This window comes from Anopheles merus, chromosome 2L (assembly GCF_017562075.2).
Source record: "Anopheles merus strain MAF chromosome 2L, AmerM5.1, whole genome shotgun sequence".
NCBI classification, from domain to species: Eukaryota; Metazoa; Arthropoda; class Insecta; order Diptera; family Culicidae; genus Anopheles; species Anopheles merus.
Genome location: NC_054083.1, coordinates 658534 through 678169, shown reverse-complemented (window position 1 = coordinate 678169; position 19636 = coordinate 658534). Strand labels below are relative to the sequence as shown.

Below are 19636 nucleotides of genomic sequence, written 5' to 3'. Positions count from 1 at the left end.
TGCTCTAGTGCAAAAAACATAGTCGTACCCCCCATCTTTTTGAACACTTTGGTTTCTGTATGTTTGAGGTGTGCTTTATCTCTTTCACACAAGTAGGCACACATAGGCCCCACCGTGACGTCATCGTCATATTCACTCCATCAAGCATGACCGTGTCTATATGTGCCGACTGTTAGCCGCATTTCAATGCTGTGAATAGAAGAAAGCTTATTTAGGAAAATCTTTTATCAAGAGGCATACTTACGAAAACTTCACTCCATATCGGCTTTGTGGCTGTCCAGAACCTTATACACCCAGGTAAGTTGATGAGGTGCTTTGAATCATGTTTGAATCTAATATGAATCAAAGGTTATTGAAACAATTATCTTTTTAGGAAAATGCAAAACATGGATCATGATCACGGATATGCATCATTTGCATTGCAACCGAGTACCGAAATGATGGAACTACGTCCTATCTAATGGTTTTTTTCTGCTCTGACGTCAGTTTCATTGGTCGTGCCCGCTACTCTTATTATTCTTGCTTCGACATTGTTGGCTGTCTCATCGTCACCACCACCTATATTTGTTTCGTCAGATATGTTGACCGTTCCATCGTCACCGCCACCCATCCGTGATGTTTGCGGTACATTTCTTTTGGGTGGATCTATGTCCGGTTCGTCAGCCAAGCCGGGACAGCGATCCTCTTCCGGACCGTCATTGTTGACCGTCCCATCGTCACCATCACCCATCACTAATGTTTCCGGTTCGTTTCTGTTCAAAGGATCAATGCCCAGTTCGTCTGCCAAGCCGGGATCAGCGATCCTCTTCCGGAACGTCATTGTTGACCGCTTTATCGCCATCACCACCCATCTGTGATATTTCCGGTAAGTTTCTGTTGGGTGGATCTATGCCCGGTTCGTCAATCATACCGGGACAGCGATCCTCTGCCGGACCGTCATTGTTGACCGTCCCATCACTAATGTTTCCGGTTCGTTTCTGTTCAAAGGATCTTTGCCCAGTTCGTCAGCCAAGCCGGGACAGCAATCCTCTGCCGGAACGTCATTGTTGACCGCTTCATCGTCACCATCAACCATCCCTGATGTTTCCGGTACGTTCCTTTTCGATGGATCTTTGCCCGGTTCGTCAGCTATGCCGGGACAGCGATTCTCTTCCGGATCGTCATCCTCAACCAGTCTGCCGTCTTTACCTGATACTTTTTCATCATCCGGTGTACATGAGTGTGTTATAACTCGAAAACAAGTGGACAATCTTATTAAGCAATCGAAGCAGACTACGGCTCGAAATTATGTTTTACGCAATGGATACTATAGCAGGGACAACATCACGCAATGCAGCCATTACTGCCATTGATACAGAAAAGGCATTAGAAGCATTTAATGCTAACTTAGAAGCTAACACGTATGTGACTGAGATGCTCAGCTCACTTTTGAATACAATAGGTTATATAAAATATGTTAAAAGAAGACCAAATAATAGATCTATTGATTACTAAAGATGTTTTTCTAAATGTTGGTCAGGGATTAGTAATAAAAATCCAAAAATCGCATTTTTTTTATCTTGAAAACTTTACGTAAAGTTGCATAATTTAAGCATCTAAGATAATTATTAGTCCAACGTAAGTTTGAAATCATGGGTTCAAGTCCCGAATAGACCGCGTCCCCATACGTAAGACTGACTATCCTGCTATGGTAACAATAAGTCACTGAAAGCCAACCTCACTTCACTTGTGAGTACAGGCAGGCCTTGACCTACAGCGGTTGTTGTGCCAAAGAAGAAGAGAAGAAGTTTGAAATAATTGTTACGGAAATAAAACAATATTAAAAAAAAAAATAACTATGGAATCAAGTTCAAGAATCAAGTTCAACATTTATTTATGTACGATATCTATTAACATAAAAAGTTCCTCCATTCGTATTAGTTCATAATTGTGAAGCAATGCATCTGCATGCTTCAATTACATTCTTGCAAGTATCACGAGGAGGTTGGGATAGGAGTTAAAGATACGTATGAAGTATCTTAGCATTTGCTAGCCAACTGATAACGAAAAGTAATATAAACAAAAAAATTAATATTGAAATAAAGCTACTCTCTGTCTATTTCTATTGCACTCTCTTACTAGCTAGCTCCTCTTTAAATGTGTGCGTTAAAGGTCCTAAATAAAAATAGACTTCTCCATCTAATGATATTGCTTAAAACTTACATTACATTACATGTACTGACTGTTTTGTGTCTAACTAATGCCTTTTTATGTATATTTGCTAAGCTAGTGCTTATTTCTGTCTATTTGCTAAGCTATTTAGATGTCAAAATGCAAGTGCGATCGTAAGATCTTTCTGGTTCTGATGGAAGCTCGGTCACGTTGGTACCACGCATGCACTGGTGTCTCGTTCCCTACGCCGTGTTGTCTGCGGGCTGCAGTACGGTGTCATCCGATGCTCCGCAGTGTAAGCTGGATTCGTCTAGTCGGTATGTGCAGGTGCATAGATGATAAATGATGTTAGATGTATCCGGTTAACCTGGGTAAGGTACAAGAAATAAATTAAATGTAATAAAAGTTTATATACAAGACAGTCTTTTTAGGCCGTCCACAAGGACAGAGGAGGCGTGGAGGCGTCCTCCATTAAGGCTGGGATAACGGACTGGCAGAAGAAGGCTCGAGACCGTGAGCGGTTTCGGACACTTCCTGACACTCCTGCCTCCGTGTTCAATTTGGCGTAACGTCCTACATCGACATGCCGGCCCATACAGGCCGAGACTTATTCACTCCCTCGCAATCGGATAGTCAGTCCTACGCGGGGACGGTCCAAATGAAGCTTAAACCCACGACGGGTATTGTTCTCTCACGAAGTCGCAAAAAAAGGATAAAAAAACACTAGGACGTAGAATGTCTTTAAAACGTTATAATAATACCATTTATTCCACTCAACTACATGTATACGAATGCTCGATCGATCCGCTGATCGATCGCACGAAGCCCACGATAGCCGATTCCCCAGGATGCTGAGAGAGAATTTACGCACAAAATTCTCTCTCACGCACGCTCCCACATGACGTATCGATAACCTGACGTGGGGACACGAGGTTATCGGGTCAAAGTGCGTTTCGGAACGCAAGCGCAATCTTTCGAAACGCATTCGAAAGATGCTGTTCAAAACCGGTGACCGTTTCGCCGTTGACGGCTTCGAACCTCATCGATTTACATGACCATTTCTCCCCCCTTTGGGACGCAGTCGGCCGTCCCAAACGCTGCACGAAGGTGGTTGATCATCCTCAAGTTCAGAGATCGTATTATGCATCGTATGCTGGGATCCACGCTGGCCAATTTCATCATTTGCACTTCCATCTCGTCTTGACACCGTCCGTATCATCGTTTTGGATGGTAGCAAGAATAGAGAATGAGGCCCGCGCGATCAAAAAGTGTGCTGGAGTGAGCGCTTCGACGGAGCCAGGATTGGCATGGACAGCAGTAAGTGGCCTGGAATTGAGAATTGATGAATTTTGATAGAGTAACGTTTGCAACTCAACCAATTTGAGATGGGCGCCCCTCGCTGCAGCCTTGAAAAGGCGTTTGGCCACTTTAATGTTGGCCTCCCAAAGGCCGCCGAAATTCGGGCTCCGCGGCGGAATGAAGGAGAACCGTATCCCCTTTTCGGCAGCTAGATTCACTATCTCGTCCTGGAAGGCGCGGTTGTTGTAGGCTTCACGTAGCAGGCGCAACTCTTTGGCTGCTCCAACGAAGTTTCGGCCGTTATCTGAATATATCGTGTCTGGTCTGCCACGAAGGGATACGAAACGAATCAGTGCTGAGATGAAGGCAGACGTTGAAAGGTTTTCCACCACTTCCAGATGAATTGCCTTGGTAACAAAGCAGACGAATATGCACACGTAGACTTCTATCCGCCGTGTCGATCTGGTGTGAGGGATGACGTAGAAAGGTCCACATAAGTCCACCCACGTGTGGGTGAAAGCGGGTGACATATTTACCCGGGCAGCAGGCAATTGTCCCATTTGCTGCACGAATTGTTTAGGTCTGGCTCGTACACGTACGATACATCGCGATGTCACACCGATAACTGTGCGTCGAAGATCTCGCATCCGATCTCGAAATTCTGCCATAACTAGGTCCGTACCGGCGTGGTGATTGTATTCATGAAAGTACCGTACAATAGTGCGAGAAAAGGGATGTGATTTCGGCACTAAGATCGGCACTCTCGCATCATCCGTCATTTCTGCGTTCTCCAATCGTCCCTTCACGCGTATCAGGTTGTCTCGAACGATCGGGTTAAGGTGCTGAAGAGGACCTTTTGAGCTTTGTCCAGATTCGTGCATTTCTCGTACCTCATTGGGGAATGCTGTGGCCTGCATTACCCGTAGCAACAATTGAAGTCCGGATTCCAATTCGTCCAGCAGCAAGGGACCAGTTTTTCTCTCCACCGTAGAAGAGGTCACACGGAGCCTGGCAGAATTAACTTTGAAGTTGTGGATGATTCTGCTAAGCCATGCGAAATGTCGCCTCGTCTTAATGAAGGAATTGTGGTACTTATATTGAGCTATCAAATCTTCACAAGCGGGGCCTACGGTTGCCGCTAAAGCTTGTGGTGGGGCTGCAACCTCTTCTGATATGGTCTCGTAACCATCATTGGTTTGTGGGCAGGAATCTGTAATGATAAAATTCGGACCGTTTAACCAGAATTTCATATTTTCCCCTCTCACCAATTTGCTAGCTGGAAGTCCCCTGGATACGATGTCTGCCGGGTTTAGCTTTGTTGGCCCATAGTTCCAATCACATGCATTGGTCGCAGCGCATATCTTGGATACTCGATTTTTTACGAAGACGTCCAATTTCGAATTATCGAAACGTATCCAGGCTAATACGACTTGCGAGTCAGTCCACCATCTAGTTTGTTGGACTCGGGTGCCGAATACGTCCTTTATTTTCACGTAGAGTTCAGCTAGCAAGAGTGCTGCTTGGAGTTCTAGTCTGGGGAAAGTCAGTTCCTTCAGCGGTGCAACTCTTGACTTGGCACATAGGAGTCGCGATCGTCTTTCTCCATTACCATCCAAGTAGCGAACGTATATTGCACACCCATATGCTTTTGTTGAGGCATCAAAAAACCATAGATGGTACTATTTTCTGCTTCACTTGGCAGCGCCATTCTTGGGATGTGTAGCTGCCGAAGGACTGGTAGTTGAGCCGCAAACTCGTTCCACTTAGGGCATGAGGTGGTACAGTTTCGTCCCATGTAAGATTGTCGCGCCATAGATTTTGCATGAGGATTTTTGCGGTGATGATCACGGGTTGCAGGATTCCAACTGGATTGTAAAGTTTGGCAATTCTTGCCACTAAGCATCGTTTGGTCATGGAGTTTACGGGCAGGTGGCAATCATTGTCAATGATAAGCTGGATAAGTGTTTTGACAGCCTGTCTGTCGCCGATTTGCCCCGGAGAGTCAAGGTGTTCTTCTGGCACATCATGTACTACTGCAGGGACATTGGATGCCCATTTCCGTAAGGGCATTCCTCTATTCATAAGTGCCCGTTCAATCCCGCAGCTAAGCACACGTAATTCGTCCGGTGTCGCAGCACCCAAGGACAGGTTATCCACGTAGAATGAGCGCTGAATGGCGTCAGCGATTTCCGGATTGGATGAACGCACTTCCTCGCCCGCCTCATATAACGCTCTACACGCAAGATACGACGAGGAGGCCTGTACGGAGTGACGGTATGGAGCCGATACATTGGAGCGGTATCTCTTGCATCTTCGCGCCATAATATGCACTGCATCCAGGTGTCCGAGTCAGCTACCCAGATTTGGCGATACAGCTTCGCAATGTCCGCTGTAACCACCACTGTCTGCGTCCGAAAATGCAACCATAAGTGAAGGAGATCCGGTTGTATTACTGGCCCGATGGCTTGTAGGTCGTTAAGCGAAATTCCAGTGGTGGACTTCGCAATCGCGTCGAAGACTACTCGCAGCTTCGTGGTTGTAGAATCTGGTTTTATCACACACGAATGTGGGATTACGTATCGAACCTTATGTAGTTCGTCTGCCGGTACAGGAGTCATGTGTCTTAGCTCAAGATATTCGCGCATGAACTTTCGGTACTCCTCGTAAGTATCTTCATGCCGAGACAGCTTCCGCTCGAGTGATAATAGTTGAGCCTGTTCGATGGAGTCTCCCAGTTGTGTCAACTCCCCCCGTAGGGGAATTCGGACGACGTATCGACCATCCTCAGCAATCTTCGTGTGAGCTCTGAAATGTTCCTCGAGCTCATGGTCTTGTAAAGCTAACCGGTCTGGGACGTCAGGTGGCAGTTCTTCCACCTTCCAAAATCGCTCAAGGCTCACTTCCAGGTCGTCAATATAGGTCGCCTTATGACAACTCCGCGCGTTGAGATTAGTGGAGGTCATATTGCATAGCAACCCTCCAACTATCCAACCGAATTTGGTGTTTTGTAAAGTGAGTCCATTGGGCAAGCGATGAAGTCCTGCACCGAGCGAGTCATAGCATATTCCAGCCCCTAATATCGCATCAACTGGCCCTGTATGACTGAAGTTTTCATCGACGAGTCGCTTGCCAGGTGGGAGGCTCAGTTCGTCCTGCTTGATTGTGCGATGGGGTTGCGCACTGAGTTCCGGTATGACGTAGAAATTGGAGCTAAAACGGTAGGATCCATTAATTGGTATGACTTTTGTACGAATTTTATTCGATACAGGGAGTTTACCACTTATCCCCATTAGCGTAATTTTCTCAGACAGTAACGGTAACCTCAACCGTTTCACAGCGGACGCCGTGATGGCTTGGATTTGGCACCCAGAATCTAGCAGGCAACGGATTCGTTGCCACACCCCCAGGCCGTCTTGAATAAGCACCGCAACAGTTGCTAGCAAAACGTGGTTGGCAAGGTTAGAGACGTCACGAGATGACACACCAGACAGATGCATTGAACCACACGTAGCGGAACGCTGGGCAGCTGGAGCCATCCTCACTGCTAGGGGATGGCTTAGATTGGAACAGGGGGATACGATACCACCATCATCCATTGCAGGGGAAGATGCGCGCACACTTAGCAATGGCTGAGCAGAGCGGGAATGCAATACACCACGCGGCGACGAAACGGACCGAGCGCGTGGATCGGCCATCGCTGAAAGCACGGCACCAGTGCTTGGGGATGGCGGCACGGAGCGGGAACGCGGGGACGGCAGCACGGAGCAGGAACGCAGGACACCACGCGGCAGCGAAACGGACCGAGCGCGTGGATCGGTCATCGCTGAAAGCACGGCACTAGTGGTTTTGGATGGCGGCACGGAGCGGGAACCCGGTAACGGAAGCACGGAGCAGGAACGCCGGACACCACGTGGATCGACCATCGCTGAAAGCACGACACTAATGCTTGTGGATGGCGGCACGGAGCGGGAACGCGGCGACGGAGGCACGGAGCAGGAACGCCGGACACCACGTATCTCGGCCATCACTGAAAGCACGGCACTAATGCTTGTGGATGGCGGCACGGAGCGGGAACGCGGCGACGGAGGCACGGAGCAGGAACGCTGGACACCACGTGGATCGGTCATCGCTGAAAGCACGGCACTAGTGCTTGTGGATGGCGGCACGGAGCGGGAACGCGGCAACGGAGGCACGGAGCAGGAACGCCGGACACCACGTGGATCGGCCATCGCTGAAAGCACGGCACTAGTGCTTGTGGATGGCGGCACGGAGCGGAAACGCGGCGACGGAAGCACGGAGCAGGGACGCCGGACACCACGTGGTGGCGAAACGGAATGTGGTTGTCACTTCGCAGCTTCGGAAGATTTCACGTGCAGAAGAGTATGATGCTTTTGTCTACACACTTGGCATCTTTTGTTGCTGGGGCACTGCGAAGCGGGGTGCTGGCTGGAAAGGCAATTCACGCACTTGCCTTTGCTCATCACGTAGTTGATGCGTTCACATTCCGACCGAACCTGCAGCTCTGGACACAGCGTGCCCGTGTGGCCCGGCTTGTCGCACGCATAGCAGCGTCGCGTGCCTGGCTGGTGATCCACCGAGCTGTATCTAGTTCGCTCGGTTTGCGGGGTTGGCGTCTGACTGGTACTTACTGTATCCACCGTGGCTACGAATGCCGCACGTATCGGGCGCTTGCTACTAGTAGAAGCGCGGTCAGGACGGGACGCGGCGCTTTTCCGCGGCTCATAGTAGAGCGAACTCGACAACCTATCGAGCTCGTCGCGCAGTTCCTTCCACGTCGAAATTGTGTGAACGTCCAGCCTATGGGATATTCTGGTTATGGTTTCATCGTCTAGCTTGGACATAACCAGGCTCACCAGCATTCCATCCTCCACCACGCTAGGCCGTTGTCCGCTTGCGCCTGCAATTTGCTTCGCTGCGGAGGTTGATGTTTCGACCACATCTATTATCCGCATAAGCCCGTTGGAAGACGTCACAGTCATTTTTGGAAGGTCTCTGAGATAGTTAAAGTGGCTGAGGAAAGCTACCCGTTTCTTGTAGAACCTTTCCTCCAACTTACTCCATGCCCTTTCGAAGGGCATGCCAGCGTTCAACTCACTATTATTTCACCTTTTTCACGTAGCAAAATCATGTCGGGGTCACCAAATGTTCTCTCACGAAGTCGCAAAAAAGGATAAAAAACACTAGGACGTAGAATGTCTTTAAAACGTTATAATAATACCATTTATTCCACTCAACTACACGTATACGAATGCTCGATCGATCCGCTGATCGATCGCACGAAGCCCACGATAGCCGATTCCCCAGGATGCTGAGAGAGAATTTACGCACAAAATTCTCTCTCACGCACGCTCCCACATGACGTATCGATAACCTGACGTGGGGACACGAGGTTATCGGGTCAAAGTGCGTTTCAGAACGCAAGCGCAATCTTTCGAAACGCATTCGAAAGATGCTGTTCAAAACCGGTGACCGTTTCGCCGTTGACGGTTTCGAACCTCATCGATTTACATGACCAGGTATGTTGTTAAGTCTTTCAAGTTGACGACCGTCCCTGTGGGCCCTGACTCCCCTCGCCCCGCGCCCCAATCCCATTGGAAAGCAGCGATTAATAGAAATGCTAAAATATAATATTGTTGCGTCTGGTCCTAAGAGAGCAGATTGGTTGGAGGATTGGACTGTTAAACCTGTGCACACAAAAACTGCACATTGGAGCACAATTCATTACCCTCATTGCTATATTAAAATCTATAGCACCAAATATACTCACCATGAACTTGCTAGTTTGAATCATTCTCTACTTCTCATTCTTCATTTTCCAAACGTGTACATATCGCTTTTCCGGATTTGTATTTCTGTCTCGCCTGTGATCGTTAGACCTTATTTACGACGTAAATATCCTAAAAATAAACAAATACAACAAAATATTTGCTGCAAAATCACAAAACGTGCTTGCTACGTAAAGAAAATTAATATTATCGGTTAAATAGACAAGGGGTTTCAATCTATTGTGATAAAAAAACCGGTTTGTTTTGTTGGGAAGGAATGACTAGCTACCTTGAAACATGTATGCACCTTGTTGAGATGTCAAAAGAAAAAGGAATAATAATAAAACAACTCTCTCTTGAACTTCGACCAGCAAAGAAGGTAGTTGTGCGTCGCTTCTCGTCTGGCATCCGAAATACATGAAAAATTCCAAATAATCATCAGGTTATGGGCCCAGTGCATCCCACCGTATCCCAGGTATCCCAGTAATCCGATAGTTGCTTTAATTTCACAAGGAATTCACCAAGGTAAAAGGCGTGTATGTAGCTGTGAAATTGTTCACGGTGTGTCGCTGGCATTGTGCGTTGTTCCGTGATCGTGAAACGCTACAAGATGGCTGCCGAAGGCTTGAAAGCTTGCTTTACAAAGCTAAATGCTACAAATTATGTGGCATGGAAATTTCGGATGCAAACGCTGTTAGAACGAGAAGAAGTATGGGACGTTATCGAAAAAGAATGTCCGGTTCAAGAAAGTGCAGAGTTCGTATCTTGGAAAAAGATGGATCGAAAGGCTCGAAATACGATCGCTATGCTCGTGGAGGATAATCAGTTGCGTTTTATCAAAAAGGCTGAAACTGCTTTCGAAATGTGGGAGAACCAACGTGCCTATCATGAAAAGGCAACGATAAGCAACCAAGCGATGCTTCTTCAGCAGCTGTGTTCGACAAATCTGGCTGAAGATGGTGATATGGAGCAACATATTGAGCATGTAGAGGATTTGTATGAGCGATTAGACAATAGCGGTGTCGAGATCAGTGAACTGCTGCGAATAATAATGTTGTTACGATCTTTGCCACCATCGTACAGCAGTTTTGTTACGTCGTTGGAAAACCGGCCACAGGAGGATTTAACTATGGACATAGTTTTGGGCCGTTTGCGGGATGAAAGCTTGAAACGACAAAATCAGGATGGAGTTGGCAATAACGCAGTAAAGGCGTTGAAAGCAGAAGTAAAGAATAAAAGTGAAAAGATGAAGTGCTTCTTTTGCAACCAGTCGGGTCATTTTCGCAGAAACTGGCGAAAGTTTCTAGAGTCGAAGAAGAAGAACGCAAGTTCTGCACAGCAAGCGAGACAAACAGATGCTAGGCAAATCCCCGATCACGCTCATGCTAACGTATGCGATACGGTTTGTTTCATGGCAGGTGAAGTAATTCCTGAAGCTTGGACTGTGGATACAGGCTGTACTTATCACATGAAGAATGACCGTGATTTCTTTACTGAATTTAAAATTGATATTTTCACTGATGTGATGTTAGCCGATGGAAAGAAAACAAAATCGACAGGCCGAGGTAGCGGAGTGATTTTTGGTCTGAATGACGCAGGAAAGCGGGTCGCGATTAAAATCGACAATGTACTGTATGTTCCTGGCTTGGAAGGTGGTTTAATTTCAGTCAGAAGATTAGTCATGAAAGGTTTCAATGTATTTGAAGGGAACGCATGTAAGATCGCTTCCGACAAGGGCGATGTTGTCGCTGTTGGTGAAATACAAGGCAATTTGTACAAATTGAAAATGGCTGAGCAGTGCAAGGTAGCTATCGCAAATCATACCGATAAGTGTCAACACACTTGGCATCGCAGATTAGGACACCGAGCGATGGATGTCGTTGAAATATTGCAAACAAAGGGATTAGTCGATGGTGTGAACATCCAAGACTGTGGAGAAAGAGAGGTGTGCGAGTGTTGCCTAAAAGGGAAATTATCCCGATTGCCTTTTCCAATGGTGACTGAACGAAAGTCGAGGAAACCACTTGACCTTGTACACACTGATCTTTGTGGGCCGATGGAGAACCCTACTCCTAGCGGTTGTAAATATTTCATGGCGATGACGGATGATTACAGTCGGTTCTGCGTAGTGTATCTGTTGCGATCGAAAGACGAAACAACTGGCAAGATCAAAGAGTATGTCCGCTCGTGTGAGAATGTTTTTGGACGGAAGCCCTGCATCATTCGATCTGACGGCGGAGGTGAGTTTACGGGAAATGTATTACAAGAGTTTTATAAGAATGAAGGCATAAAAGCACAGTTTTCTACGCCGTACTCACCACAATCGAATGGAATTGCTGAGCGCAAAAACAGATCTCTGCAAGAAATGGCAAATTCCATGATTTTAGATGCTGGACTGCCGAAACGCTATTGGGGTGAAGCAGTTTTAACTGCTGCTCATTTGCAAAATCGCCTTCCGTCGAGATCAATTGATCGTACACCCTACGAGTTGTGGACCGTGTACAAACCGAACTTATCAAAGCTTCGAGTGTTTGGATGTGAAGCTTATGTGCACATTCCAGAAGAGAAGAGAAAGAAGTTCGAACCAAAAGGAAAGAAAATGGTTTTTCTTGGGTACTCCGATAACCACAAAGGGTACCGTTTTGTTGACATTACCACTGACCGTGTAACTATCAGTCGAGATGCACGATTTCTCGAACAAAGTGTTGGGTCAGGGCAACAGGAGGAGCATGGGCAAGTAAATGGTTTGCAACCCACAATATATGAAGAAGAAGCCACCGTGGAGCTAGATAGCGAGGAAGAAACGAATGGCGAGCTCGAGGAGGCTGAATCTGTTTATGAAGATAAACAAGAAGATACCCCGACTGCAGATCGTACGGGAGGAACATATCGTAGTACACGAGGTAAATTGCCATCTCATTTGGAAAACTTCATTGTAGGAAAGGTTACGCATGATGAAGAACCCAATAATTATCGCGAAGCGATATGTGTTCCTGAATGGAAGAACGCAATGCAAGAGGAGATGGAAGCACATTATGTAAACCAAACATGGGAGTTCATGAACCTGCTAGAAAACAGAAAAACAATTGGAGCCAAGTGGGTTTTTAAACTCAAACGAGATGAGAATGGAAATGTTATAAGACATAAGGCTCGCATTGTGGCGCAGGGTTATTCGCAAAAATATAGAGATGATTTTACTGATGTGTTCGCTCCTGTAACTCGTCAAACTACCCTTCGAATCATGATAGCTGTTGCAGCTCAGAAAAGTCTAATTTTGAAGCAATTTGACGTGAAAACAGCGTATCTGAACGGCCTGATTGAAGAAGATTTGTACATGAGACAACCACCTGGATTCATAGCTCATGGTCAAGAAGGATTAGTTTGCAAGCTGCGTAAAAGCATATATGGTTTAAAGCAGTCGGCAAGAAGCTGGAACAAAGCATTACATGCAATCTTGTTGAAGCTTGGCTTTATGCAGTGCGAATCAGATGCTTGCTTGTACATAGGAAGCAATGGTGGCATTGAGGTATATATACTGGTGTACGTAGATGATTTGCTCATCGGTAGCGTATCAGAGGCAGAAATCGATCGGATTTTTCAGAGTCTTAAGAAGAGTTCGACATTACTTCTCTTGGTGCAGTGAAACATTTCCTTGGGTACAAGGTGAAAAAGAAAGATAATGGTTACGCAATGGGACTCACTTCTTACATAGAACAGCTGATAGTGAAGTTTGGAATGGAGGAGGCATACCCAGCGAAGACACCTATGGACACTGGGTACACTCTATTGAACGAATGCAGCAAGTCTCTTACAGAGAAAACTCGTTACCGTAGCCTGATAGGTGCACTAATGTACCTGGCCGTAAACGCAAGACCCGATATCTCATTAAGCGTTGGCTTATTAGGGAGAAAGGTGGAAAACCGTAATGAGAGCGATTGGGCTGCCGCTAAGAGAGTAATACGTTACTTGAAAGGCACCAAGGACTACAAGTTGTTTTATGGTCCTCGAAACGGATGGATACTTGAAGGCTATTCCGATGCAGACTGGGCAAGTGATAAGCAGACCCGAAAGTCTACAAGCGGTTTTGTGTTCTTCTACGGAGGAGGGCCAGTATGCTGGGCTAGTAAAGTCCAGGCTAGTGTTGCATTATCTTCCCTTGAAGCAGAATATAATGCGCTTACCCTTGTCACCCTTGGCTTGTCAGGAAGCAGTGTGGTTGAGACGACTATTGGCGGACTTTGGCGAAACACAAACTGCACCAACTACGTTGATCGAGGACAACCAAGGGTGTATTAGTTTCGCAACGGCGGAACGATCGAGTGGTCGTGTCAAACACATTGACACATAAAGAAACTTTATCCGTGAACTGAGTGACCAGAAGGTTGTTAGAGTGATCTACTGTCCATCGAACGAAATGGTAGCTGATGCTTTAACGAAGCCCTTACCTTCATCACAGTTTGACAAGTTTGTGAAGCGAATTTATTACGAATCCGTATAACGTTTTTGTTTTGTCTTGAATTCGTTAGTCATTCAGGAGGAGTGTTGGGAAGGAATGACTAGCTACCTTGAAACATGTATGCACCTTGTTGAGATGTCAAAAGAAAAAGGAATAATAATAAAACAACTCTCTCTTGAACTTCGACCAGCAAAGAACCCGCTGCGCAAAGCGACGGAAGAAATCAAGGCGTTCGGAGAATTTTAACATGCCTTCCTTTTCTCTCCAACGGCAAATTTGTCGAGCAGCTCGTCGAGCTGCCCGTCCCTGGCTCCGCCTCATTCCCCTCGCCTGAACACGCTGTCGAAGGTTTAGATGTGTTGGTGCGTCAGACGGCCAATCGCTATCAGCCGTCGTCCGTGCTCTTTCCCTCCATAGCGCTATCTCTTTCTCGCGTGTGGTCAATGCTCGCGAGCTGTTGTGGCGCCTAAAAATGCCGTTAACAAACATTGCGGCGATGAAGTTGCATTTTCACAAATCAAACCAAAAAAGCGCAATGAGTTTAATCGATGCAATGTAAAAATGGCTACGGAATCACTAGCGCACGATGGAGGGTTTGCTGTGCAACGCGCAGAACCCTTATTCGCATTAACACGTTCAGCCCGGCGCTGATTTTCATCAACTTTCCTTTCCGCCGGCATCTAGAACGCAAGCTGATCGTGCAACCGGCATACTGGAAAGTCTGTGTTGTCTTCTGGAATGTTATGATTCATTGGTCAAAGAAAGGAAGGTGTTCATGACAGTGGCGGATTAGGGGAATCGGGGGAAAGATGAGATGAGGCTCCTGTACATGGTAACTGATGACCGGGAGGAGGGGGTACTGGCACACAGCTGTTGGGAGATTGAACAGCATACTTAAATTGACGGCGGGCGCGGGCTTCGACCATGGGACCCCTACGCTCATCGGTCACAGGCCCTAAAATTGTTGTCGCCATGGGGGGAGGGGAGGTGCAAATGGTTCTCCCGCCACGGAGCCCTAACGACCATCTTTCCGGGGACCCTTGTCGCTAATAATCTGTCCACTTGTAGACATACGGCATACTACAGACTAAAAATCTTCGGCGACCGCCTAGTCCGCCAACCGTTAGATCCGCCGCTGGTTCATGACGGTGTTTTTTCTATCGTGGAGGTGCATCCTTCCCCCTGCCTGCAGCGTATGCATCGAGCAGGAGACAGTGTGGCAGTATGCAAGTTGCACGCTGGATAGGAGCGGGCCCGCAACACCGCCATCATTCCGCACATCTGCATGCCCGTCGTGGGTTCTAACCGCGTATGAACCGTCCGCCGTAGCAAGGGCTGACTATCCGGCTACGTGGTACTCAAGTCCTGAAAAGGCCGGCATGATCGCGTAGACTATTACGCCAAATAATAATAATAATAATAATAATAATAATAAGAACTTAGCAAAGCAGTCCACACTCGGGGAAGGTTTTTGTTTTGACTTTGGTGCTGCCGGGTCTACCGCTGTGGCGCGACAAATGCACGGAATTCACTCGACTAAAACATGAACCTACCGATCCGAACCCATTCCAAGGCAATGCCGGTCAATCGGCGTCATGATAACTTTTCCAAACCAACAAGCCGCCAGATTCTGGACGGGCAGGTGCAGCACCATATGCGCGAAAGAAATTTGCTACATATCACACGCACGTTTGCTTCGATCGTGTGCCTTTTTAACACCCCCAACAGCAGAACCGATCGCAAAGATCGTGGTGCCAATCCGATAGTTGTGTTGTCTCTCAGGTAGCGAAATCGAAAATGCATGGACTTTGTAGCCGCAGCGGATGAAAATGTACGCATCAGAATCAAATAGTTTTGGGGTTTCCACACGCACACACACACACACACACACACACACACACACACACACACACACACACACACACACACACACACACACACACACACACACACACACGCGAGCACGCACGCACGCACACATGCACGTACGCGTGTACGCGGGCAGGCACCCGCGAAAGCGCAAACGCAAGCACGCACCCACGATAGCGCGAACGCAAGCACGCACTTCCCCCCTTCCCACATGATCGATTACGGCTACCGTATAGGTAGAACGGCTGGTTCAGCTTTCTTGTATCGCATCCTCATCCAAAGCGCCGGGCGGGGTGGGGGATCGCGACATGATAGAGTGAACGGTCACTTTCCCCGCGCTGTGTGTGTGTGTGTCGCGACCCGAAAACTCGAGACAGATTTCTGCACATTTCAAAAAAGTTATTTTATTTCCATTATAAACTGTGCTACATGATGCATAGAAGGTCGTTGAAGCATCCAACATGTTCAAATCAAAAAAAATTAGATTAGTGTTAGACGTTCTCCTACGCTTGTTTTAAATAGGCTTCTTCACCCTCAATTGGCAGGGGCATCGAATGGTCTCATCAGCAGCGGCACGAAATAAAATAAACCATCAATACACCGATAACACTTTAAATCCCAAAATGAACCAGCTTCTCCTCCCGCATCGTCAAGGTCACACACGAATAAATAAATGCTAACACCCACCAATTACAATACACAACCGCAATGTACATATACACCAACGCATACACACTGATTAGCTGACGGCGAAAGGCACGGGCTGAAGCGCAAGTATAAGGCAAGGCAGGGAGGGGAAGGGAGTTAGAGGAAGAAGGAGGAGGAAGGAATGGGCGCCAATATTTTTGAATTTTTCGGCCGTTTTTTTTTTGCTCCACCGTCTGAAATAGTTCATCCATTCCTTCAACAGATGGCGCTCGTTCCGCACCTAAAAACTGCAATAAATACGCTGGCTATCGTAGTTTTGGCTGAAGTTTAGCGTATTTTTTTGCGTATTTTTTGACACAAAACGACGCAAAAAACTACGCAGAAAACTGCTCGAATTTGCGCAGCGGGAAGGTAGTTGTGCGTCGCTTCTCGTCTGGCATCCGAAATACATGAAAAATACCAAATAATCATCATGTTTAACACTTTTCTATTTTGTTTACTTTTTCTCACGTCACATACGAATTTGGCAACCATTCTTCCACCCCGCATCCAGGCGCTTCATACGTCTCGGCCTGTTGTCTGCCAAAATGACATTCGAAGCAGGCTCATGTGCTATCTCTTTCCCTCATTTCCTTCAGAAATCGCTCAGCTCTGCGGCTCGGGTATACAAGCGGAAAACCATCTGTCAAAATCGGAGCCCAGGGGGGGGGGGGGGATCGCCAAAAGCGCTATAACTACACCTCATTATACATTCCACCTTGCTCCGAGAGCTGAAATCTCATCCGAAATCTTTTTGACAGCAACCCGAAAACTCAAAATGAGCATTGTAGGTGTCAACAGGAAAAGGAAGAGCATTATCACAACAAAACAAAATAAAACAAAACAAGCATAAAGCCGGCATTGTAAAAGTCTTTTTCTTCTTCTTTGGCTCAACAACCGATGCCGGTCAAGGCCTGCCAACCCACTTGTGGGGTTGGCTTTCAGTGACTTATTGATTTCCCCCCATAGCAGGATAGTCAGTCCTACGTATGGCGGCACGGTCTATTTGGGGCTTGAACCCATGACGGGCATGTTGTTAAGTCGTACGAGTTGACGACTGTACCATGAGACCGGCTTAATTGTAAAAGTATGGTATTAATTATCACTTATTGTCCGAGTTAATATTAAACAAACATTCATTTGTATATTATTTTAGCAGAACCAAACAAAACATTAAAAAAAATGAATGTAAATCAGAACGGATCAGGACCGGGAACGGCGTCAGGACAGCGAACGAAATCGGTACAGCAAACGGGACCTGGACTAGCAACGATATCAGTACTGGCCCCGATATCAGGACGGGTACCGGTATCTGTACTGTCACCGGTATCAGGACGGGCACTGGCATCAGGACAGGCACCGGTATCAGGACGGGCTTCGGGAATAGGGCTGGCATTGGGATCAGGTCTGGAATCGGGAGCAGGACTGGCACCGGTATCATGACTGGCACCGATTTCAGGACGGGCATCGGGATCAGGACGGGCACCAGTATCAGGACGCGCTTCGGGATCAGGACTGGCATCGGGATCAGGACTGGCTTCGGGATCAGGCCTGGCATCGGGATCAGGACTGGCTTCGGGAGCAGGACTGGCACCAATATCGGGACTGGCACAGATTTCAGGACGGGCATCGGGAGCAGGACGGGCTTCGGGATCAGGCCTGGCATCGGGAGCAGGACTGGCTTCGGGATCAGGACGGGAACCTCGTAAATATATGCGAGAGGTGAGTATGGGTGTACTTAATTAACAACGGCTGAGTGACTATGTTGGATGAGGTTAAAACTAGATCGCTGCGACTGCCGTTGCTCGTAGTAGTGGTGCTTACATGGTTTAAGAATTTACCCCAGGGTATCGCCACACTTATCTTGCCTCTTGCCTCTTGCCAACTTGCCTCTCGTAAACTCATTACTAACCCGGGTTTTTTTTTAATTTTCCTTTGTTCCTGCACCTGTGTCTATTGGATCGTGTTCCTCCAAAAATCCTATCATCTCATTTTCTATGCCGGTTTTCTTTAGTTATTATCCTTATTATGTTTTACAATTAAAACACCGTACGTCTTATTAATTTTTTTAACTACTATTCCAGGACGTGGAGCTCTGCTTGCGGATGGCTAATGCGGTAGAAAACAGAACATCATCTACAATAAAAAATCTCCACATTACAAAAACCGAGACCGTCAAAATGACGCATGGATGTGTGTCGCAGAAGAGGTCGGGTTGACCATGGCAGAGGCCAAAAAAATGTGGCACAACATGCTGGCCAAATATCGGTCATACCGATCCAAAGTGCGCCAGAGCATGCAGACCGGGTCAGGTAAATTGTTTTTTTTTTTTATTCAAGCTAAAAGGCTACAACTAACCTGTTGACTATTTTACCCTACGCCGAAGTTTATCGCCCGCGATGGCCAGCCTGGGAGGCTTTGTCGTTTATGAACGATGCGTCGGAGGACGCTGAACATGGTAAGAATAATCTGTTTTTTTGTTGATGTTAATCGATCTACCGCACACTTTGTTATTAAATGTATTAGTTGCACACTTTAAGATATGAAATGTATTAGCTCTTTCTGTTTTTGAAAAGTGGTTTTATTATGTTACATTATCGATAATAATGTTAAAAAACATTTAGCCATTGGCTTAATATTGTAAATTATAAATTATTTTCCTAACTACCACGTAGTGCGCAAATAATGCGCAAAACCGTCACAGCCTTGAAATTCTATAGTTTCATATTTCGAAATCGAAGGAAATTAGTCGGTAGCTTGATACCATTTCCATTAAATATTATCAAACCGGCATAGTTTTTGCTGTGGTGCAATAATGAGCAATAATTTGGTCGTCTGCAACAATTGGTGAATGACCCTGCCTATGGTTTCAAGGTGACCATACAAAATAATAACTACAATGCAAACAGGGGTGCAATAAGTTCATCCGTTGATTTAATGGTAAAAGTAAGGCTCAGTCCTCTACGTTACGCTAGCGGTACGCGTAACGCCTGTTTATCTCAAACCCAAGCAGCATTTTTTGAACGCCTGTTTTAACCGTCGTGGATGAGCAAATTGATAGATATTAATGTCTAATAATCTAAACCTTCAGCAATCATTCATAAGGTTTAGATTCATTGATAATTCATTAGAATAAAAAAGGAATTATATGACTTGTACCTGACTACTTTTGATATCCATTAGTGTTATAGCAACTTTAAAAATATTGCTTAGCCACCTATTGGTAAAATTATGATATTGAAATCATAATCAATGTGTAAATGTTTATGTTAACCTAAAAAATGTAAATGCATTTATTAACCTGTATCATTGTCCTAATAAGAGTGTTTTTCAACTAAATGCTTTTATGATTTAGATGGCCACAAACATTGATTTATTTAAAAAAATA

General features: G+C 46.3%; 2 protein-coding genes across 3 annotated transcripts; one reads left to right on the top strand and one right to left on the bottom strand.

The window, feature by feature from the left end:
- Window positions 1–1595, top strand: LOC121592030 (putative protein TPRXL). Of its 2 annotated transcripts, none has more exons than XM_041913241.1 (4): window positions 1–297; window positions 374–624; window positions 763–865; window positions 988–1595. In XM_041913241.1, the coding sequence occupies exons 2-4, from the start codon at window positions 616–618 to the stop codon at window positions 1350–1352; spliced, it is 477 nt and encodes a 158-aa protein (XP_041769175.1). In that variant the 5' UTR covers window positions 1–297; window positions 374–615; the 3' UTR covers window positions 1353–1595. The 2 variants fall into 2 exon arrangements, with proteins under 2 accessions (XP_041769175.1, XP_041769176.1); XM_041913242.1 differs by having other exon boundaries at window positions 349–624.
- A 904-nt stretch (window positions 1596–2499) lies between these two features.
- LOC121594780 lies at window positions 2500–6413 on the bottom strand. Its single transcript, XM_041918421.1, has 3 exons — window positions 5904–6413; window positions 5740–5855; window positions 2500–2518 (listed from the first exon to the last, which is right to left on the bottom strand). The coding sequence occupies exons 1-3, from the start codon at window positions 6411–6413 to the stop codon at window positions 2500–2502; spliced, it is 645 nt and encodes a 214-aa protein (XP_041774355.1).
- Window positions 6414–19636: the final 13223 nt, after the last annotated feature.

Excerpts from the sequence above, each read along its gene's own strand:
- LOC121592030 (XM_041913241.1), top strand. Across the intron at positions 866-987 it reads ACCCATCTGTGATATTTCCG|GATCTTTGCCCAGTTCGTCA; the intron begins GTAAGTTTCTGT and ends TTCTGTTCAAAG.
- LOC121594780 (XM_041918421.1), bottom strand. The coding sequence starts at position 6,413 with ATGACCTCCACTAATCTCAACGCGCGGAGTTGTCATAAGGCGACCTAT. Across the intron at positions 5,856-5,903 it reads ACCTACAAGCCATCGGGCCA|ACAGTGGTGGTTACAGCGGA; the intron begins GTAATACAACCG and ends TTTCGGACGCAG.